We start from the raw sequence: 24,279 nt of genomic DNA, 5'->3' as shown, positions 1-24,279 counted from the left end.
TGGGTTTAATAGTGTAGCAGGATATTTTCTTGTCACACTTTAGCACCAACTAACAACCATTTAAACACCACAGCCTATCTGAGTGAATCCAACATAAATTTACATTTGTGCATGCAACTCTTGTTTTTAGAAGTCAGGGAAGCTGGAGTGCCCTGATATTATTATGAATGCAATTTGCACTAGTATCTAGCACAATCTCAGTCTTACTATTCTATTTGTTTTTATTATAAATACAATTTTCGCTCCCTCTCACAGCATAAAGCCCCTGCTATGTACCTGTGGCACTCTTACTTTTACTAACTATGGTGGTTATTTCTAGTAGACTGTACCATTTTTTTTATCCTACTACTGTCCTCATTTTCCCTCAATAGAGTCTAGCAGCTAGCTAACTTGATAGCTAGCTAGTACTGTACAATGATAGGAAAAAGAACAGCTCTAAAATACATTATTTAAAGCTTTCAAATGGCCAGTGAAATTCATGCCCAAGAAAAAAAAACAACTTTTGACCACACCTGTAAACCTGCTTAACAGTAAAGGATACGTTAAGCCATTTTATTTTGAAAATCAACCCCCTCCCCGGAAGCTCCCTCTGTCGGTCCGTGTACTCTGACAGGTTTATCAAACAGGGGCAGAAAGCTCTTTCGGAACTCTGCAGCCGCAGCGGCTCTGATTATTTCACCATCGGGGTTCGGTCCAACATGGCGGCTTACGGATGGAAATACTGATGACAGTCCGAAAGATCGCCTCGATTTGTACGATGGTAAGAAGCCGAATCCGGTGCCTTTATCCGCGGGGCGTGAATACGCTGCGCCTCTGTCCGGTCCCCCCTCCCAGGGACGCTAGGCTAGTAGCTGCTCCGCTAGCCTGTTCGCTAACCTCACAGACAGGACAACATAATTAAAAGAAGAAAAAAACATCAGTCAGTCAGGGTTTCTCGGGAAAGTTGTAGAGCCTGCGAGGAGCATCAGTTTACCAGTACTTATCCTGCACCTCTGTGTGGAAAGAGGGAGAGGAGCTTCACGGGGAAACAAAGCGTGTTTTAACAGCCAGCCTCGGTTTGTTTACGCGGAGAAGGGCGAAAACTAGCTAGCCTAGCATGCTAGCTCTCACGGCAGCAGTCTCTGGACTCGGCTGGATAAAATTTACGGGCCTTCAAAATGACAAAGTTGTTGTTGTACCATTGCGTATGTAAGTCAAAGGTGTGATAGGCAGACAATGGGCGGATGTAAACAGCTCAGCCAGCTGACTGCTGCCTGTTCATGTGTAACTGGTGGAAAATTTCCAGCAGTTCCTGTCATGGGATACACCCTGGATGCCCCCCAACCCCCACCGTGAACCTGCTAATAGTTTGGCTTTACTTCTATAAAAAAATAAAGAAGCCTTCAACAAGGCAGAAGAGTCCGGACAGTTTAAAGGAAACCAAAGTTGTTGGGAGTGACTGTGCATTTTCTTTTTGCTTTTTTTATACCGCCCTCTTTATCAGATCTGGAGCCATGTTTACGTTTGCACATGTAATGCTTTGTAAGGAGTTAAATAAGATTTCCCCAGACACACTCCACTCGTTAAAGAGAAGCTGTAGGTGAAAACGTGAGACATTAACACTGCCTGGTTTCCTGTTAATGTGACCAGCTCTGCGTTTGCTTCAAGCTTAACCTCTGACTGTAACTTGTCCTGTTTGCATGTGCTGCACCTTTCAGAGGAGGACAGATGGTGATACAGATGCTTTGGAGAAGCCTGCTGCAGTCTTTGTCAGTCATTTGTTGTTCCCGTGTGTAAGCTCTTATCCAGTGTTTTGTAACAGCCCAGCATCTACGAGACAGGAAAAAAAAATAGTTTGATTCGTCTCTGCTACCTTTGCGGGCTACGAGGTGCTGGCCGGATGGTGCTTGTTTCCACAGAAAGTTGATTTGGTCGTATGGAAAGTGCGAAAGCCACAAACAAAAGCTGCACAAGCCACAGCGGGGCACGGCCGAATTCAAGCGTTCGTCTGCCTTTGACGTGTGAGGCGGAGGACCTTTGCAGGGTTCAGAGCGTTGGTGTTTCCACAACAGAGCAGTGAAGTGCATCTTTGAAACAAACTGCCTTTGCTTCCATCGAAGGTGGATTTGTATTTTTAAAAGTAGAAGCTTAAATTACTTATTATTTACACATTCACCTGACAAGCAAAAGATCCTCTGGTTTGATCCATAAATCAACCATAAATCCCCCTCTGTGGCTGTGCGGCCATTGAGGGGGGAAAAAAATCAGCCAAATTAACATGCAAGGCTACAGAGGCCTAATTGTGAATAAGGGAGCAGCTGAGAGTAGCACTATGTGGCCAGAGTATCGGGAAATTTCAAAAGAAAAATAATTATTAAATCTAACCTTAACTGAACCAGGATAATATGGTGTGAGATTTAAAAAAAAAAAAAAAATCCTGTCCAATCCATGGCAGTTGCGTAGACTAGTAACACGCATGAACATGCACACAGCTAAGCTCCACGCGACGAAGCCTAAAACCTCAACAAACAGGGTTAGTAATAACTGAACCAAACTGTAAAGTTTCAGTTTAGTTTACTGAGATTTCAATTAAAAAAAAAAAGTACCAGGGTTAACCCTGGGTTAGCCTACATCACTATGGTAACAGATAGTTCGAGATTAGAGATTAACAGATATGCCATGACCGCCTGCTGACTTGTCAATAGTAAGTAAATAACGTTACTCGGATTGTTGCACTGTTTGGTAGTACAGGACCCTGGTCCAACTTAAACCACCTTAAAAGTGTATTCAGGGAGAGCAGCTGCTTGAGGTCTAGTAGGTAGATATCGATATATTTGTAGTTCAGTGTGAACTTTGAGGAGAGACAGAAGAAATGAGTCTCGTTGTCACGCTTTATAAGAAAAGATGGGAGCAGATAAAACCCGTTATTACACACTCATTCCCAAAGTTACATTCCGATCAGTCATGCTTACATGCCTGGTCACCACTCAAACACTAATTTTGAGCTGGGAAGATTACAAAAAAAATCTGCAGAAATAAAGGAAAGAAGCTTCATTTTCTTTTAAAACGCAGCAGACGCGGCTCGTCTCGTGGACTCGAGTTATTTCGGAGCACGGGGGCAGGAAAGGGCAGACAGACTAATGCTTTCCTAGCATCCTCCCGACCGATCGTCATGATTAACAAACCCGATCGGTGTCTGACAAAACAGCCACTTAAGAGTTTCCACTCGCGCTGTTTTCTAACAGCCTTTCGTGCTGGCCCGACTTCACTTCAACTTTCATTTCCACCAGTGCAGGAAGTGCAGCTCGTTTCAGAATCGGCATAACCCAAAAAAAGAAAGCACGAGTTAATTAAAATGTGTGATTTCAGAGCACGCTTAGACCGTCTCACTCTGCACGCAGATGTTTGCTGTCGTCTTTGTTTGCCTTTCTGAGATCAGTGAGCTTGTTTTTGTTTACAGCCCCGTGCTGCTCGGGGGTCGTGTTTGTCTGTGACTTTAGAAAGCGTTAGCAGCATCATCATCATCATCATGCCCCTCGCCTCGCACTGTTTCTCCCCGCTGGTGTAATTTAATCCTTGGTTTCTAGCAGGACTGCAGGGTTATATGTCAGTGTTATTCAGAAGTGTTTTTATTGCACTGTCACGTAAACACAGCCCTGCTTTCACATCCACGCTGTGCTACGAATAGGGCTGAACGATTATGGAAAATAATCTAATTGCGATTTTTTTGGCCCAATATTGCGATTGCGATGCGATTATTTTTAAGGTATTTGTCTTCTGTATTATTAAACAAAGACAAGCAATACATCATATAGTATGGCCAATACTATATTACATTAATTTTAAACTGTTCTTTCCTGGAAGACAGACCTCTGTTATGATGACATGAGGTGATGCATGAATTGATGACTGACATTTTTATTTAACTTCTTCAATCACAACAGTATATTTGAACATACACAATAGTTTATTTTTAGCTTACAAACATCTGAGCATAAAGTGCTGACAAGGAACCCTGGTGTAAACATTAAAATGAAAGTCAGTACAATGTGCAGATTGCAGAAATATACATAAACAAAATCAGTGGCTTTACCACACTCAGTTTTTCGACATCTGTGAACTACTAGACAGTCATTCAATTAAAAAATAATATTAAATAAATAAAACTAATAAATAAAAAATACACACATCTTACTGATCTCTGCAGTCAGTAACATTAAACATAAAGTGCAAACTGTTAAGATTCAATATTGAGGAAGGGTACAAGAGGTGATCGAAGAATAACCACACCAATCCGGCCGGGTGAAGTCAAACGATGATTTTAATGAATACACGCGTGGGAAGACAACTCTGTACGCAGACAGGAAGTAGTCTTCGACTTAATCAAAGCATGAACAGATATTTTATAGCATCAGGGTTTGTTTACTGACGCCCCTTCATGCGTCACAGATACATTTTATACATAGATCAGATCAACATCATCATGACTTTTCACCTAGAAAATCATCTTCTATTTTCATGACTAGCCCTTCCTGTCTACCTTTCAGTTCTTGTCTTGTTCCTCTTTCTTGCCGAGACACCAAGAAACGGTTCCTCTTTTACCAAGACAATTTTGCAGTTACAGCCAAACATAACTAACCTCTCCTCTAAATAAATCTAATTTAAAGTGTGTGTGTGTGTGTGTGTGTGTTGACCTCACATGCTCTTTGTGTCACCTCTTCACCTACTGTCTGTGTCTCGTCCTCAAATGCTCTTTCTCAATTCACCTGTTGCACTTCTGACCTTTTACCAGACCAGAAGCTCACTGAGACTATGTGTATGTCTTCTACTAAATAAATGTTTTAATCAAGAACCTCTACTAAAACCTTAATATAAAATGATCTGATATATAAGTGTTTTGTAAGCATGTATTGCGATTCCTTCTATGGCTCCAAGTCACTTGCACAATAGATTGTCCGAACATCGCGCCGAACAAAGCTTCCGACCCCCAATTAATTGACCGAGCTCCAACTCTTTAATAAGCACAGATATGCATTATGTATAAAATAGTCATAACTGCTTAAGGCCTTCTTAAAGCTATCTGTTACATTGTTAAAGCCTCGTCTTAGCCTGCGGCTCAAAATAACTTCCTGCTTCTTTCTACATACAACTTCCTGTCAGCCTGCAACTCAGTCTTTCTGAAAGAGACACTGTTTAAACCTTGGAATGCAATATCCATGCTGCAGATTATATTATTAATGCAATGACAATTATTTAACAATAGCAGTAAAATAATTTCCCTCCTCGACACTCCCCCTTTTGACCTCTGGAACACCAGAGGTCACAATACATTGTGTCCTCACGCAGACCCTTCTCTGGTGGTCTCGAACCTCGAGATCTCCAGGATCCTCGCCCCTCCTGTGGTCGCCGAGATCGATCTTCTGCAAAGGAAACAAAACACCTTTCCTGCATCTCCCTAACTTATCCTATCTGGGACTCTTTAATCAAAAGCCTGATCCTAATTATCTTCTTAACTTATTGACTTGTATTTATGTATACTCTTCAACGTTACTCATCACTTTAAAATTCTTTTAAGCGCTGGTTTCACGTCCAGTTGCTCGCTCTACTTTCCCTTATCTGATCATCAACATCCTGTGCACAAGTTGTCGCTGCTGCAAGTTAATCTACTCCAAAAGAAAACAACCACTTTAATCAATTAAGTTTAAGCATATAAGCAATTACTCCTGTATACATTTCATCATAGCTAAATGCTGCCTTGAAACAACTCCTATGTGTTAACACTAACTTCATTTTAAAACCTCACATTTCCTATGTTATCACCTGTTTTGGTATAACCTTTTTATTTCATTTTGCTCCCTTAATGTAACAATACCTTCTAATTCTAATGTATCAGACTTAACCAAAATATATGCTTTCCTTCCTCTTTGGTCCTTCTTTAAGTTCAGTTAAAAGCTAAATGAATTTAGGGCCTTTTGCCTGGAATCAATACTGTCATGTGTGTTTCTTAACTCTGTGTCTGTAAGCGTGTGCAATCCTTCATGAACTCATATTATCCTCACAGTAGATTGGCTAATCATAGCGCTAGCCAAAGGCTCGTGACCCTCCAGAGACAAATTTGAGCCACAACTCCTTTAAAAGCACAAAATGCAATATGTATAAAATAGTTATAACTGCACCTGAAATACAAAGTTAACATCATCATAAACATCTTATGGTCATCAAAGCAATGGGCAGGGCTGCGACCCAATTTAGCCCTGTCTGCGCACAAATTTTAGCCAACTTGTTTTTCAAATTTAGGTTCATCCTCTCTACCTTTCCTTGAGATTGAGGATGAAAGACCGTCCCGAACTTATGTTGCACTCCCAACATCCTCTCTACCTCTTGCAAATCTTTATTCTTGAAGTGAGTACCATTGTCTGATCTAATTCTCTTGGGAAACCCATGCCTTGGAATGTAATGATTGATTAAGCACTTAATCACGCTTTTCGCGTCTTCACATTTGGTCGCCCATGCTTCGGGCCATCCAGTCAAAACATCCACACACACCAACAAATACCTCACCCCACCTGGGCCTGTATCAATCATGTCGGTATAATCAATCACGACCTCTTCTCCTGGCCTTTCTGGCATGAGAAACTTACCAGCTTCAGGTTTTACTGCTGGCTTTGGGTTGTGTGCCCCACAAATTAGGCACGTTCTGGCCTTTTCCAGTATCATCCTTCTCAAATCAGGATGCCACCATCGGCACAAATTTCTCTCCATCTGTTTCACTCCCACGTGACCAAGCCCGTGAGCCTCATTCACCTTTTGTTCCGCCATTTTGGCCGTTAAAGCGGGACGCCCATCTGGCCCCCTCCACAAACCGCCATCTTGCCAGGCTCCTTTGTTTTCCCACACCCCCTTTTCCTCTGGGGATGTCTCCTCCTGAGCCTGTCTAACTTCTTCCATGCTGTTAGTGCTAACCTCCTCTTCTGGGGTTACCTGCACCAGTTGTCTCTGTCCTTTGTAGCCCGCTGCTTCCTTTGCGGCTTCGTCAGCTTTCTGATTTCCTCTTGCCACCATACTGTCTGCTTGTGAGTGGCCTTTGCATTTTATAATACTTACCTCGTCTGGGTCCTCCAGGGCCTTTTTGTGACAGATGGGTGCATTAGTGGCCGTTCTGAACCCGGCTCCCTTCCACTGAGCCAGTTCCACATGAGCTGCTCCAAACGCATATGCTGAGTCAGTGTAGATGTTCACTCTCATGTTTTTAGCCAACCTCAGGGCTCGAGTTAGGGCTATCACTTCAGCTCTCTGGGCCGACTGTTGTCCCTCGATTTTTCCTTCAACCTGGGCTTTCTTAATACAGTCATGTGGTTCTCCTGACCCCATTAGGTCTGCCATATTTATTCCTTCATGTGTGAATATCAGATTTGGCGCCTCTAAAATTTTGCTGAACCTTTGTTGCGTCAGTGGAGTCATTGTGAATGCCTGTGAGTTCACATAGGCCACTACACTGTGTGTAGTAAGCACTTTCAGTGGGTGTTCCCTCACTATATGTGCTGTTTTCTGAATTATCTTTGCTACTCCTGCTGCGTGTTGTGTGCATGTGGGATGCCTTGCTTCTGTTGAATTTAATCTTATGCTGACATACATAAGTACATCCCTACCTCCCCCTTTTTTCTGAAACAACACACCATTCACAACTCCCTTTGTTTCTGAAACATCAAGATAAAATGCCTCATCATAGTTAGGTGTGGCCAGATCTGTGGCTCTTGACAAATCCTGTTTTAGTGAAATGAACGCTGTCTCTGTGTCCGGCGTCCAAGGCAATTCAGCCTTCAGATTTCGAACACCAACTTTCTTGATCAGGTCCCTTAAAGGGGCCGTTTTACCCGCATAGTTCGGAATGAACTGCCTGCTGTAACCTGTCAAGCCAAGAAAGGAAAGCAACTCCTTCACAGTTCTTGGTTTTGGATGTGTCAGAATTTGGTCTCTGTGTGTGTTCATTAACCCCACTGATCTGTGTGCGATCACCCGGCCCAGGAATGTTACCTCTGGCCGGACCAACTGCAGTTTTTCTTTGCTCACTTTGAAGCCACACTCCGCCAATCTGTTCAACACCCCGAGCGATGCTGCCGTACAGGCCGCTGCTGACGGGGCTGCAATAAGAAGATCATCAACATACTCTATTAATGTACAGCCCCCTGGCAGTTGACATGGGGACAATGTCTCTTTCAACACCTGATTAAAAATTCCTGGTGAGAGTGCAAAGCCTTGTGGTAGGCGTGTGTACCTAAATTTGCGGCCTCTGTATGTGAATGAGAAAATGTCTCTGAGTGACTCGTGCAGTGGGAGACAAAAGAATGCATTCGCTAGGTCAATACATGTGAACCACTTTTGGTCTTCAGTTTTGTACTTCTATTATGGTCTGTTAAATGGTATGTCAGACTTCAGCCGGAACAGGACAGGCGAACAGTTAGCTAGACCTACATCTGTGGGCCCTGCGGACCACAAAGTACCAGGCAATTTTGAGAGCTCAGCTACTGCATCAGGATGATCCATTCTTTCCCTGCCATGTATTTTGGAGATTTCTTTATGTTCTAAGATCACTGCATCGTTGGACAAACAAGTTATGCGATATATTTTACATTTTGGTGCATACCAGACATTTGGAATTTGGGTGCCTTGCCAGCATGCGTTGTCCAGCGCCCGCTTGACCATTGGTCCCAGATCTCTTGGCCCATGACCCTCGTGGACCGCCAATGTAATGTGAGGGGCTGAATCCTCTCCCACATTGTACCAAGGCAGTTGTTCATCAGTAAATTTCACAGCCGCGGCCACACCTTCTGGTCCAACATAAATGTTATGTGTTTGCACATTCCACGTCTGTCCCTCAAGATCAGACTGGAACTGTTCCCGATAGATATCATTATCTTCCCTATCATAAAAGAGTGTAACGTGGAAAGGATCTCGCGCGGGGGAATAGACGGCCAGGCTCATTACCCAGGGTTTCCATAGCTGATAATGTCTCAAAATGCCTTCTTCCACTAGCCTCCCCCAGTAGATTTCGGCAGTGGGTTGTTCAGAGTTCTGGACTAGATATTGAGTCTTTGAAGGTGATCCCAGTTTCACAAGCAGGTCCCTGCCCATGAGATTTTCCAGGCACCTGTCAGGACACCACATATTGGTGCTTCAAAGTCTGTTTTCCCAGCTGTGTCAATGCTGGATCATCATCATTGACAGCATAGGTTCTGCCGTCCCCACGCTGTTCAGTTTCTCCGGGCTCCATCAGTATTGCTCCCCCTCCCAGCCCCAGTCGGCTACTGGGTACTGGGGGGCTGGTGCTGCATTCGGGTTTGGAGCTTGATGTGCTCCCCTGTAAGCAACTCTTTGTCTTGGGCCTCCTCGTGCCTGGGGTTGATAGCCTCGCCTCTGATAATTTCGCTGCGATTCAGGGCATTCTCGGGACCAGTGTCCTTCTGCTCCACAGCTGTAACAGCCAGTCCAAGACACACTGCCAGGATTCCCCGGATTCCGAGCCCTTTGTCCTCCCCTCACGGATCCACCACGCCCTCTCTGCGGTCCACCGGTCCCCCAATTCCCTACGGGTTGACGCTGCCTTGGTGCATTGGCGGGCCAACGATCATCAGGGTAGAGACCCGGATCCTGATCTGACCAGTCAGGCACAGGATCGGGCTGAGACCTTGCCACCATTATTTTCCTTGCGCTCTCTTTATCCTCTTTCTTTCTATCACCTGCCTTGTTTCTCGCCTCCGTCAGCTGTATCTTTACCAGCTGCGCCTGTGCCTCCTCCAACTCTTTCTTTTGTTTGTTTGCCAAATCCTGTTCCCGCTGAAGTCTGTGGGTCACATGTCTCTCCCACTGCACCGAGTCTGCAACGGCAAAATCTGGGTTCTTTTCCAAGTCAACTGCAACCTGGTTGGGCAGCACTGCCGAACGAAACCACGCTCTACTTTCACCCTCCTTCCCCGGATGTATTCCTGTTCCTAACAACCATTGTTCCTTTGCTTTAGCTAAACACTCTCTGGGTGTGTTTTTAGGATCCCAAATAATTTTTGGAATGGCTCCAAAGTTAGGAGTTGGGTCCTTCTCCCGAACTGCATCTGCTAAGTCACTCTGCACCTCATGATATTTCAGGTCATTTGCATATCTGGTTGTTTGAGCTATCTGCTCTACATCTGCTAACCCACCACCCAGCATACAACGTCCGGCCAAAGTGCGAAAGTCGCCCAGCGCTAATTCTTCTCCTTCCCAATGTTCTCCCTTGGTTATTGGTGGAAGTTGTTTAACCAATGCTTCCAAATCTCTCACCTTATAGGCGCGATAAACTGGTTCGTTCTTTGGACCTGCTATCAGAGGCAGACTTAAACCAGGGTCAGGAGCTCCTTGTTCAAAACTCACTCTTCTACTCTTCCTCAACTTTCCTTTCCCCTTTGAGCTCTTAAATATGGGCTGTCTCTGTGCTTGGTCTCTCTTCACACTTCTTTTCCTCAAAATTAGGCTTGTACTTGGTTGGGGTTCAGCTCCTCCATCTTCGTCCTCCTCATCGTCTTCTTCTTCTGATGACGTCGCACGGTCTTCATTCTCCTCTTCTGGCCCTCCCTGCATTACTCTCTGTTTTATAACCTCCAATGCCGTTAATGCCTCTATGGACGCACGTAGGGCCTCATGCATTTGTCCATACACTTCTCCTTCAGTTTTTAACACCAAGCTCAGAGGTATTTTATCACCCAGCCCTTTCTGTTGGGATGTAATAAGTTTGCTTACCTCAACCTCCATCGCTTGGCACTCTTTCTCTGCTGATTTTAGTGCTCCAGGTGAAGCCAAACGAATAGCTTTCTTAAGCTGTTCAAGCTGATCCTTCAGAGGTTTGCATCCCCTTTTCCCACTAGGTGTTGCACCCGAGCTGTCAGCCATTCTCTGAAACACAGACTTACCTCTTCCAATGGCGTTGGTCGACTCCACCTTCTTGGTCTAGGTCACCCAGACACGCTTAACTTTCGGTTTCAATCTTCGTCTCGCTGTTCTCGCAACCACTGGCTCCTCTTCCCCTGCTCGGTGATACACAAAGTTTAACCCAGCACTTTAGACGCTGTCCTCGCGTTCTCAAGCGTTGACACTCAATCAAAATTATTCGCCCTCAAAGTGTTAATATATGACACCAGCAACCCTTATGCGCAACGCGCTCACCTCCGTATACTTACCTCTCCAATAGTTCCTCGGATTAGTGTTTTTTCATTTATTTTAAACCCATTAACGGCGCTGCGCGTCCCTTATATACTTTACAGCAACACACCCTCAAGGGTCCCTCAACTTGTCCCGTACTAATAAGTCTAAAACCAAGAAATCACCTTTATGACATTATGTCAAAGCTTTCTCCATGTTGCACAGCCTGCCACAGGTTTAACAAAAAAATCGCTGCCCGAGAAGGCTCCCACATATCAAACGCACACGCACACATACAATTTCAACCACGCACTCTCAAGCACATTTGTCTCCTTTATATCTACTAATCGCTTGGAGACATCTCCACAGATAATTACATTATTTCCCAAGCAAGCATATCAGAATCAAAACCGTCTAGTACCGACTCTACCATAACCTGAGCAAAGTGGGCGGCCTCTGTGGGCTCCCAATTTGGATCATTTTCATGCTCAGTCATCTCCTTTAAGCCTTGAAATAGAAATAGACAACGTTGTATATAGGCATTTAGCTCATGCAGCTCAATCTCGGACCACACTGTCATCTCATAAGGTGAAACACCTTCCTCAGTCACTATGTGACATTTACAGGTCACCTCTAGTCGACCCTCTTCCTCTGCAATTTGTATGTTACAGGTTGCAAAATAAATCACAGGCATGTTTGCTTATTCTATTTAAACAACGATTTTACAGTATTAAATGGGACTGTTTAGTGCATGGGACACAACACAATCATTTACTGTTAAAGCGACAAATGTCAAACAGGTTCTAACAGGTCCACTTTATTGCGTGCTCATTGAGTTACTCCTATCAAAGCTATTTAACAAGTTCAATTTACACATACTCATTAATCTGTCACGCTTACTAGTGGCTCATGGTTGCTTAAAGCCTATGTCTGACTTGACCACAGAGTTAGAGCATCATTCAATCCTCTCAGGATGACCACTCCACTTACTCTGCATCCAGTCAGCTCATGAATTAACAACCCTTGCAGACTGTAACCCTTTTATTTTTTGTTTATGCCTTCAAATCCACCTTAAATCTTCTTTACCTAAACGTTGGTTTTAAACACAAACAATTCTTATATTCTATTTTGAAACGCTGTCACCATTCATATATTTACAATGTTATTATTTACTAAGCCAGCATTTTAATTGCAGACATTTATCCACATTTGCAAACAATAGTTATAGAGCTGAATGACACACAAAACCGAAAGCATAGTCCTCTCATGCGCTCTGCATCAGCTGCCTCATTTGCATGCACACACACTCTTCATCTAAGAATAGCAGCAGGCAGTCAGTGCATTGCTGACTCGACCCACAGAGATCTTTTTTATTACAGAGACGTCTTATATTTACAACTGCACAGATTTTATGCCTTTTAACACCTACCGAATTTCGAAAAATTTAAGTTAACGGTCTAACCGATAAAGTCCAACTTTTTTGTAATCAATTAACCAGTATCTGTCCAACAGTTTCTGGCCTCATCTCTAAAGTCCCTAACTCAATTTAAAAGTGTCCAACACCCAAGGTCCAACCTTTGCTGCCCAAAAAAGCGCAGATTACCGTTCCAAACGGTAAAGTGGTCCAACCACTAGCTATTTTGGAGGTTCCCAAGTTCTCCCCGGTTGCCGACCGTACTAACCCTATTCGCCGATAGGTCAGGGCCAAGCGTCCTCGGCCAGGAGGGAGCATTACCTCCGAGAACTGCGCTTCCTACCAGTCCAACTGGCGTTCTTGAGTAATTTATAATACTTTGGAACAACAGTAAAACACCCAACAAAGTGTAAGACTGAAGCAGGTCCAACCTTATAACCAAAAAATAACCAAATTCCCTAACCTACTAAAACCATTTCCAGCAGTCCAACTGCTTCCCGCGGTCCAACCGCATTAAATCCTTTCCAGCAGTCCAACTGCTTTAAATCCTCAGTACTGTCATGAGATTCTCATCAAAATCAAAACAGACATCCACCAGTAACTTCAGTGAGTAGACTTAAATTTTATCATTTCCAATTTGGCACACTTTGGAAATAATTCAACAGGTAGTGCCTTACCTTTTGGATAAGCCGGCTTATGTCCACTCACTTAGACCACTGGAATTCATGTCTGCCCGTCAGACCACCTAAGACCCCGGATTTCTCCGTCTAAACCTCCAACTCTCCCTCCTCAATAACCGGACGAAGCCCCCAAATGTTAAGATTCAATATTGAGGAAGGGTACAAGAGGTGATCGAAGAATAACCACACCAATCCGGCCGGGTGAAGTCAAACGATGATTTTAATGAATACACGCGTGGGAAGACAACTCTGTACGCAGACAGGAAGTAGTCTTCGACTTAATCAAAGCATGAACAGATATTTTATAGCATCAGGGTTTGTTTACTGACGCCCCTTCATGCGTCACAGATACATTTTATACATAGATCAGATCAACATCATCATGACTTTTCACCTAGAAAATCATCTTCTATTTTCATGACTAGCCCTTCCTGTCTACCTTTCAGTTCTTGTCTTGTTCCTCTTTCTTGCCGAGACACCAAGAAACGGTTCCTCTTTTACCAAGACAATTTTGCAGTTACAGCCAAACATAACTAACCTCTCCTCTAAATAAATCTAATTTAAAGTGTGTGTGTGTGTGTGTGTGTGTTGACCTCACATGCTCTTTGTGTCACCTCTTCACCTACTGTCTGTGTCTCGTCCTCAAATGCTCTTTCTCAATTCACCTGTTGCACTTCTGACCTTTTACCAGACCAGAAGCTCACTGAGACTATGTGTATGTCTTCTACTAAATAAATGTTTTAATCAAGAACCTCTACTAAAACCTTAATATAAAATGATCTGATATATAAGTGTTTTGTAAGCATGTATTGCGATTCCTTCTATGGCTCCAAGTCACTTGCACAATAGATTGTCCGAACATCGCGCCGAACAAAGCTTCCGACCCCCAATTAATTGACCGAGCTCCAACTCTTTAATAAGCACAGATATGCATTATGTATAAAATAGTCATAACTGCTTAAGGCCTTCTTAAAGCTATCTGTTACATTGTTAAAGCCTCGTCTTAGCCTGCGGCTCAAAATAACTTCCTGCTTCTTTCTACATACAACTTCCTGTCAGCCTGCAACTCAGTCTTTCTGAAAGAGACACTGTTTAAACCTTGGAATGCAATATCCATGCTGCAGATTATATTATTAATGCAATGACAATTATTTAACAATAGCAGTAAAATAATTTCCCTCCTCGACAAAACATAATAGCAATTGTATAAACACACACACAAACACGCCTTTAAAGTTTAAAGGTGTGAAATTGGACGGTCTAGCCTTCTGATTAGCGTCACCGCTGTCTCGGTGGAGTTTAATAAACTCGGCCGTCTGCTTCTTGCTATCTAAAATATAACCAGACACTGGTGTAAATTCTCGACTGTCTCATACTTCTGTTTAATAAGTTTTCTGTTTGACGTTTAGTCAGCTGTGTGAAAACCAAGGAGGAACCCACCCGGGGGATTAATAAAGTTTTATTTTATCTAATCTAATAACTTTAATCTCAGCCAAACCGATTTACTCACGAACAAACAAAACACTGAAAAAAGCCCAACAATAACATTTTTAGGTTGTCTAAGTGACTTATATATTACGTTTAACCCGAGCAGCGAAACTCCGCGGTGATCTGAAAATGATGTGCCGGGAGTTGTGCCGCTCTCGGCCGCATCAGTAACCCTCGAGCTCCCGGCTAGCTGTCGAGCTGGTGGGTAGCAGACGCCTCTGAAAACGTCGAAGCACTTTTGCAAATATGGGATATCTTGATAAACCGAGCAGATATTTGATGTTTACACAGCTACTTTCTCGCCTGAAAATATGTTAAAAGTTTATTTTGTGACCCAGAAAGATTAGTATGAGTAATTTTAAAACTTAGTAGCGGCCGCCATTGCTGGAAACTGGAGTTTGGCTGGGCCGCGCTATGAATTCTGGGATATGGTAGTAATTTGGACAGCCTTCGGCACGTCGCTGTGACGTAATCGGTCTACAAATGCGGCCTCAGGAGGATGCAGCCCATGAATTGTATAATATAATCGCAGTATAATCGCAGCCTTTGCGGTTAGAAAATTGCACTTGATCATGTCGCGATATTATCGCAAATGCGATATATCGTTCAGCCCTAGCTACGAATCTGTCAAAATGCACTTCACATAAATGCAGTGCTTCTTTTAAAAAACATTTATTCTACTGCAGCTCAAACACAAAACAAAATCAACAGGGCAGTGCTTTCACTTTGTTATGTTACTTTAAGCTTCTTTGCAGGCTTGCCCTGAGTGGAAGTATAGAAGCAAAATGCACTGCAAAGAAAACAGCTCAGCTCTCAACGGGGGGGGAAGTCATGTTGAATATCTATAATATGATATGGACTGGGTAATGTGTGAGGAATGGAAGGATGCCACATCAGGATCGACCTACAGAAAACTGTGGGGTGGTAGAGTTGTGTAAGGACGTCAGGCTCTCAGGCCACCCTCATGAAGTCTGTTTCTGATTGTTTGGTGAGAGACATTCACATTCTACTGGAGGTCATTTTGTAGCTCTGGAAGTGCTCATTCTCGCAATGGCCGACCTGGAGGAATAAGACTACCTGTGTGACCTCTGTAGGGTCCAGTTATGGCCTGATGACGATGGGGGTTCAAATTTGATTAATTGTGGGATTAATCAATGTGGGACTAATGTTTCAGTCACGTTAAAGCTATAAAAACAGGGCTACAGCCTCGTTGCAACAATAGAAATCGGTGGTTGCTCAGCAATTGAAAACAGTTCTAGCGACCAGAGGTGTGGAACACCCTCAGCTTGCGGGTCACCACAGTCACAGAGCAGTTGCACAGCAGGTCTCCTGGTTTTAGGCAACTTGTCTCCAAACAGTCAGATTCAGGCAGTCACTCTTGCTGTCTAATTGACAAACACAGCAGTCGGCCTGATTCAGCTGTGCCAGTGCAGTAGTGGGTTTGACTCGACCAGTTTGCAGCTGGTTTTGTTCTGGTTATGCTGCCATGAGCTTGTGTCATTTTTGTGGTTAAGTTGTCGTTGCAGAAGCTACGTCACAATTCGTGGAGGGATTTTTAAAAATGTTTTAAATTTCTGCCTTAAATCTGTGACGTTCCGATCAGACTCGTTTGCACTAGTTTGTTAACTGACGTTAAGTTTTGAGCAGCTGTGACACAATCAGTCCAAGGGTCAACTCGCCCCCGTTCAGTCACAAACTGATGGCAATAAAATAAGACTGCTATCTTGATGAATAAAAGTTGCTTTGACGACCTGGGCGGCCCAGTGTGTGTAACAAATACTTCAGAGGAAACGAGACTGCTAACTTTTTGCACACATTGGGAATAATTGTGGTCATGTGTCTGTGTCTTTGAGCCTAAAGTCCCGAGTTCTCGGTGTCAAGAAGGCATCTTCTCTTTTTACCTGGCTAGATCGCCATGGTAACTAATGCTGAACACATAAACTGGACCGCAGCAGGTTATGTTGAAGTCATGCAACACTATCCCTCTAGATTGACGGAATGTGTTGCCCTCACTTTAGTCAGCTTTCACATTTTGGGTATCAATAAAATTGCTTTTCAGCATGTTTTTAAACGGTTACATATATGTAGATGTGATTAATGGGGCTCGTCAGTGTGCAGAGGAAAATAAAATGCAGAAACCGAGGATGTGAAGTGAAAAACAAAGCTGCAGCAAGCAGATGGCTGAAAGTCCAACAGAGCAGAGAGAAAACAGAGCAGGAAAAACTGGAAACTTTGAGGAGGAAATTAGGACAAAGGAAGTTTTCAATGGATCATTTTTCATTAAAACAAAAACACTGACTGCAAGTTGTTACACATCCAAAATAATATGAAAATGTTCAGGAAAAAATAAATAAAACAGTCATTCTTTTCCTTGTTTTAATTCTTTGCTTGCAGGGCGCCAATGCCTCTGCCTTGGAAAAGGAGATTGGACCGGAACAGTTTCCCGTAAATGAACACTACTTTGGCTTGGTTAATGTAAGTATCTGGTGGTGGCCGTGCACCTGTTTACCTGCTGCAGACTGCAGAGCACAGCCAGCAGCTACTAATCATGTTCGTCTGTTTGAAGATTCACACCGGATGTTTAGTTGTCAGGCCACTTCTTTAGCACTGCTGTGGCTTATTTGGTGTAAACGAGCAGAAAATGTGCCTTCCTCTAAATCCCCTGGCCTTCTCTCTGTTCCTTTTTCTTTCTAGTTTGGAAACACCTGCTACTGTAACTCGGTGCTGCAGGCTCTGTACTTCTGTCGACCGTTCAGGGAGAAGGTGCTGGCGTACAAGGTAAGTAATGAGAGACGAACTGTTGAGATGAAACCTGGTGCCCTGACAGAATGCACACACAGCTAAATGCCATATTGATATGATAGAGAGTTACACGTTTAAGTTTTCATAAAAAGCAGATGTTTAAATTGAGCCAAATCTGGTGCTTGGTTTGTGGTGCAATGGTTCTCATAGGTTTTCATCTTGTATACCATTATAGCCATTTGATAGCCTCAACTTCCTCTTTGAATGTGTTAATTTGAGCTTATTTGAACTCATTTGTATTTGGATCTGGATTTCTTAGAAGCCTTCCTTTACAAATATTGACTTAGTTGCTGCAGGACGGCTATCAAACTGCAAAATTACACCGGGGCTCCACAGCCTTGATTTTATGTAGGACCATAACCAGAATTCAAACAGCTGAGTGAAGTCCTCTATTGCAAAAAGATGTGACGCAAGCAATGAGTGCCCTCATGAGTGCAGACTGACTAAATTGCACGTTGGCAGTTAATCCCATGAGAGTCTCATGGGCCTGTCCAGAGGTTGCAAGTGTTGTGTACTCCACATCTGGGCAACCAACTACTAAAATTCAGTGAAATCACGGAGCAAACTAGTTGCAAGGAAGTTGTCGTCCTCTTTTGACTCTGTTGTGATGGAGCCATAAGATTGCTTAGTTTGTCAACATTTAGAGAGAGTTGGGGAATGGCTGCAATCACAGTAATGTAAGATAGTGAAGGATGTACCCTCCTCGATTCAGAGATGGTCTATCTTGTAAATGGCCTCCTTGCCCCCCCCCCGCTCAAACCAGCGTTCCTCTCTGTCCAGAATGTGCACATCCTCATCATTGAAAGATTTAGGTTAACTGACGATTCATTCATTCTTTGCTATAGTTCACATAACCTGACTTCCATAGAGTAGATCAAGTATCAAGGTTCAGGCTAGTGTAGTACCATAAGATAATGTTAAACTATCTCTGAGTTGCTGAGGCTTTTACAGCGTAACGTTGACTATCTCCATCTTCTTCTCTTCAGGTGCAGCCTCGCCGTAAAGAGTCCCTGCTCACCTGCTTGGCTGACCTGTTCAACAGCATCGCCACACAGAAGAAGAAAGTCGGCGTTATCCCGCCCAAGAAATTCATCTCACGGCTGAGAAAGGAAAATGGTGAGTGACTCTGCATGATGCTGAACTTTGTTTTTTCTTTTTTCAGAAAGAATATTCATTGAGGTCGAACGCTTCGACTCTGCAGCTCTGCCAGATTGTGCAGCTGCTGTTTGTGTACGAAATAAGAAAAAAAAGTCGAAGTAAAATCCGAGACTTTCCTCCGTCAGTCGCTTGTTTTAACCCCACTTCCTCTCACTATTGACGAGCACAGCTGAGGCTGGCGGGGGAGAAAGGGGATGAGGCAGATGGAGTGGGGAAAGGAAAAGAATGAGAGGAAGGGGAGGGTTATCGCAGCTGAAGAAATATAATTGTCAGCCAGATCCTGAAGGGGAAAGCAGATGTAGGAGAAGACGACAGGCTCCTGATTTGCTATATTTCTCATTGCCAGCATTCTGATTGCTCTTTATTCTTTGTTCTCTTTTCTTCTCACGTCTGTTATTTCCTATATTCCTCTTTCCACTTCTCTATTCTCACGCCTCTATATATCTTTATGTTTTCTGTTTATGTTTCGTTCTGCTTGCTATTTTTATTTTGTTCCTCTCAGAGCTGTTTGACAACTACATGCAGCAGGACGCCCACGAATTCCTCAACTACCTTCTCAACACCATCGCTGACCTTCTCCAGGAGGAGAAGAGCCAGGAGCGGCAGCAGAACGGAAAACTGGTTCAGAATGGAGGTGGAGGAGTGGGCGGAGGAGGAGGGGGAGTAGGAGGAGGCAGTAGCGAATCAGGAGGAGGAGGTGGAGAAGTGGAAGGAGGGAAGGAGACGCAGCAGACCTGGGTGCACGAGATCTTCCAAGGAACGCTGACCAACGAGACGCGCTGCCTCAACTGTGAAGCTGTGAGTGGCTCGAGTACTCGGAGTTTGAACTGCAGATCAGTATAAGAAGATGGGCGTGACTTTAAACCTGAATTCTTTTTAATGGTCAATTAAAGTAAAGTCTATGGAGGAACGGCCCTCTCATCCAAATCCTATAGTAGTTACGTTTTCCAGGAAGTCCAGACTGTTCCCTGATTGTTCCCTTGTCAAACACAGAGTGTGTATTCTGGAGTGTTTGTGAAGGCCCATGTCTTGTGTATCTGTGACTGCCTCCAGCTGGCTGTAGCACCAAAATCAGTCTCAGCAAATCATATTCTTAATTGTCCAAGTTCAAAGTCAGGCTTTCTTTGTGTTATCTGGTTCTCTAAAACCTGAAACCCCAGTCAGAGATGATGATGGTGTGAAGAAGTATGACGATGGGGGTTATCAAATTTCTGTGTTAAAGCAGGGCTTCCTGTGGGCTCATGTGAAAACCCTTCCCAGGTTATATGACTCTTCTTCTGCACAAAACAATCCCTCCGAGTGTCACGTCCTCCAGTCAGAGACATGATCAGATGACTATAAAATAGTGTCAAATCTCCAAAGAACACGAAACAGAAGAATGCAACAGCATTGCAAATGAGATTAGCACACAGAGGGGCAAAATAAACTTTTGAAGTTAAATATTTTATCACCAAGCTCAGTGCTGCTGTTTATTTGTGATGACTGCAAACTGTTGTGGTTCAATCAGTGGTTTCAGTAAGGTGCAGATTGACAGCTTGCCCATATTAAATAGAATCAATATGACACTTAGAATAAGCTGTAAATAAACAAATCGGTGAAAGCGTCACACTTCCAGATGATTTTAACCCAAAAGTCTGGACCTGCGTTCAGTCTATGTTAGCGCGGTGTTTTAAAAGAAGAGCCTCTTGTAACACAGGAAACTCGACCCAGCTCTCAGCAAGCCATTAATCTGGCTTCTAGACTTGACTACAGGTAAAATCTGTGTGAGACACTGAGTATTAATTTTTATCTTAATTTTCCACTTTGCTCGTTTAACCGATCAGGTCATTAATGCCGTTGTCATAACGACACACCATGTGACCTTGGGCGTTCGCCCTTTGCTTTTGTTTCAGGTGAGCAGCAAAGACGAGGACTTCCTGGATCTGTCTGTGGATGTGGAGCAGAACACGTCGATCACGCACTGTCTCAGGTACGCCGAATTTATTAGCGATCAATAAATAAATAAAAGAACGATTAAAGGATGCTGGCTGATCTCAGTGACGGCGTTTGTTTCTGCTCATCAGGGGCTTCAGTAACACAGAGACATTATGCAGTGAATACAAGTATTATTGCGAGCAGTGTCGCAGCAAACAGGAAGCCCAGAAAAGGTGAGTGACATCATCATCATGTGACTTTTCTGATTTTCTTTCATCACCTTTTGTTTTTGCTGCCTTTAAACCAGCTCTGTTACTTGACCTTCAGATAGCACACAGAGCTCTTACCAGGGAACTCTTTCACAAAGGCTTTTCCCCCTGATTGTTAAGTGCATACATTTCATGCTGTAGGATCTGCTGGTCTCAGCAGGTTTTCAGATGGTGCAGAGAAGCTAATGTAAACAATGAAATCCAGTATGAAAAGGTCTCTGACGGGCCCTAAATTAAAAACAAGTGCCAAAAATGTGTTTCTTTACTTTATTGTGAAGTAAATGAACATTGATGGCATTTCTGATGATGCAGGATGAAAATACTGAACGTTTCGTCAGCTATTGCTGCTCACAGGCAGCAGCATTTCCGAATGTAAGTAACTGCAGGGCCTTTTACATCCTTTATCAATGAGCCGCTGCCATAGACGACATGCTGCCGACGTCGAAGTCTGAACTGTTACCATCAGGTGCCAGCAGCAGCATTACAGTAAAATATTAGTGGCACAGCATTATTTCCAGTGACAAAAGCATAACTTTTAACCACCTGCTTTTCCACCTTATAACCGCGTCAGCTATTTCCAGCCACCGTTTGCGCTTCATGTCATGTGGAGCACGGCTAGCGAGCGTGTCAGCGATGCACTCAAGAGAGTGTGTGTGTGGGCTTGTGTCGTTGTCGTGCAAAAAATCCTACTTGCTTTTTTTTTTTTTTTTTTGCAGATTATGAGTGTGACAGGCACTCTGGTCACTGCGAGCAGTCATTATGCAGTTCAGTGTGTCCTGAGTGTGTGTGTGTTAAGCATATCCAAGATTTCGCTGTAATTTTTTTTCCTTCTGTTTTTGTACACAACCTGTGGCGACTCAAGTACATAAAGCATTTTGTTGACATGGAAAACTCTCGCTGAGGTGGTCGAGTCGGACAGAAAATCATAATTGCAGCTTTTGAAACGCCACGCATTTGTTGAACTTTTAAGAAAAGCTACGTTTGTCACTCATTACTAGACTTTCCATCTTGGCTAAGCTCTGAAATAAACCCAGCACTGATGATAAAGCGGCCTCACAAGCTCACGTATCAAACATGGTGCAGTTATAGGGTTAAAGAAGAGATAAAAGCACATCTCTAGAAACCACAAAACCAACTTGTTCAAAAGTAATTGATGTTGGGAGCCATAACTGCAGTTAAATTTACATTTTAATTAGTTATATTCTTAGTGGTGGTAGAAGCACCTTCAGGCATAATCGGAAGCTCTTGGGGGCATGCTTGAGGTTTTGTTACACGTAAAATTGAAACGTATCAGACAGTCTTTAACCCTCTCGAGGCAGGCGTTGCCAATTTGCAACAGTTAAAAACTAACAACCTGATTACCCCACATACATATTTTATGATTTTTTTTTTTTTTTTTTTACTCAGAAGTACCACTGCAGGACTTGGTTGTGCATTAGCAACAAAAAGTTTAATTTGAGCCTGAGAGGGTTAAATAAACTGTAATTTGTTCAGTAAAAATCTAAGACAAGTCACGTTCTTGTTTTTATTCCATCAGAGTTACATCAGTCTATCATCGCTGAAGCATGAGCTCGTGCATTTTATCAGCTGACTCTGTTCACTGCATGATGACCAAACACTGGTTTTCCATGAATACTGATGTTTGAGTTTTGATAAACCCGGCGCTGACGGTGCAGGGCTGTAGTGCTTTGCAGACTGTAGGAGCGGTTATCACAGCCTGTAACTGTCACACAGCTGTAAGTGCAGTACAACCACTTGAAAGTTTCTCTGAGTGGACAAATTTGTTCCATTAGACGGTACCCTACAAACCACATCTGATGTTGCTATAGCAACCATTGCCTTCCTGTTACATTCTGAGAAGTTCGTCATGGGCGTCAGTCTAATGCGAAGTCTATTATTAACTACTGAACAGCAGCTGGACGTCCCTCTGTCAGTGTTGCCCTTTGATATGAGTTTGTTTTTGTCTTCTTCTCTGCTCGCGATGGCGTCCGTCATACGGCGCCACGTTTTGTTTGTTTGTTTTGTTTTGTTTTTTTTAAATACGTACCATCAAATGTTTTTGAGAGCCCGCTAAGTGCACCAAGCACCATCCATTAGCTTGAAAGGCCCATGCTGACACCAGCGTCTGCAGCGTGCAGAGCAGCACAAACGAAAAAGGTTCTCCCAAATTAGGGGGAGGAACACAAAACGTGCTCCTCGTTCCTGACAGGAGGTCTGTGGACTGGCGTGGAAAGCTTTCAGCCTCTCGGTTTTTGTTGGGGAAAGATCGATCGTACTTTTTTGTGTTTCTGCTTTTTGTAATTTCGAAATGAAAAGGTTCTTTTTTTCTTTTCTTTTTTTCATCCAACAATTCAGTCTTCAAAGATAAAGATTTTTCTGCTCTGAAATATATATATTTCTCTCATCTCTCTCACTCAGGATGAGGGTAAAGAAGCTACCCATGATCCTCGCCCTCCACCTAAAGCGCTTTAAATACATGGACCAGCTGCACCGCTACACCAAACTGTCCTATCGCGTTGTCTTCCCCCTGGAGCTCCGCCTCTTCAACACGTCCGGGGACGCAACCAACCCGGATCGTTTGTACGACCTGGTGGCTGTCGTCGTGCACTGTGGCAGGTAGAGTTTATTGTTTTATTTCACTGTAAACATACACGGCAGACCCAGTGGCATTTTGATGCTTTTTATTAAAGCTTTGACGGTTGCTGTCCACAATACTCACAGAGCTGCAGCTCTCCCGCTGCCCGCTCAACACTATCACAACAACACAACCACAGGACCCAGTACAATATTTAATTCGGTGGGGCGTGATTGCGGATGCCCTGCAGGTGCGTCCACCTCCTCTGCACGGCACCGCAGGCCACGCCCCGCTGCATACCCCCATCGCCCGACTGAGGCCGGGGAACCATCCGGCCGAACGTACTCCCCCCACCGCGAGCGGGAGAGGGGATCCGCTCGAACCATCGGCGCCCCCGGGCCAAGCGACGGGGAGTTGTGAGTTCAAGTGGCTGCCCGCGAACCCAGCAGCTTCGGCGAAGCTGGTCCAGAGGTCGGCCACGTGGCAGGTGGACGCGGCGCAGTCGGTACGGTCGTGCGCCCCGGCTCGCAGGCAGCTGGGCAGATGTCCGGCAGGCACCGGCCTCTGGTGGAGGTGAGGCCGCTCTGCTCACCCTGCTAACCTCGGGCTTCGGTGGCGCGGACTCCCTTAGCACGGGCACCACCGACTTATCCCGCGGCTTCTCCGCCCCTCCCGGTGGGAGCAGCTCACGTTCCCCTCGCTGCGCCTCCGCCACTGCCCCTACCGGCTGGAGCGGCTCCTCGGGCGCCGCCATCGCCGCTGCCCCTACCGGCTGGAGCGGCTCCTCGGGCGCCGCCATCGCCGCTGCCCCTACCGGCTGGAGCGGCTCCT

General features: G+C 44.2%; 1 protein-coding gene across 2 annotated transcripts in view; it reads left to right on the top strand.

The window, feature by feature from the left end:
- The first annotated feature begins 571 nt into the window (after window positions 1–571).
- The window catches only part of usp12b (ubiquitin specific peptidase 12b), a 40,182-nt gene continuing 16,474 nt past the window's right edge, over window positions 572–24,279 (top strand). For both annotated transcript variants that reach the window (XM_085450718.1, XM_085450717.1), the window contains exons 1-8: window positions 572–760; window positions 17,125–17,205; window positions 17,425–17,508; window positions 18,519–18,648; window positions 19,193–19,488; window positions 20,583–20,659; window positions 20,754–20,837; window positions 23,292–23,489. In XM_085450718.1, coding sequence (XP_085306844.1) covers window positions 713–760; window positions 17,125–17,205; window positions 17,425–17,508; window positions 18,519–18,648; window positions 19,193–19,488; window positions 20,583–20,659; window positions 20,754–20,837; window positions 23,292–23,489 — 998 coding nt within the window. In that variant the 5' untranslated portion in view covers window positions 572–712. The remainder of the gene's footprint in view (window positions 761–17,124; window positions 17,206–17,424; window positions 17,509–18,518; window positions 18,649–19,192; window positions 19,489–20,582; window positions 20,660–20,753; window positions 20,838–23,291; window positions 23,490–24,279) is intronic.

This window comes from Copadichromis virginalis, linkage group LG3 (genome assembly GCF_057382275.1).
Source record: "Copadichromis virginalis isolate Kocher_CV1m ecotype Utaka linkage group LG3, C_Virginalis_male_GT1.1, whole genome shotgun sequence".
Classification (NCBI taxonomy): domain Eukaryota; kingdom Metazoa; phylum Chordata; class Actinopteri; order Cichliformes; family Cichlidae; genus Copadichromis; species Copadichromis virginalis.
This window is presented reverse-complemented; position numbering and strand designations above follow the sequence as displayed.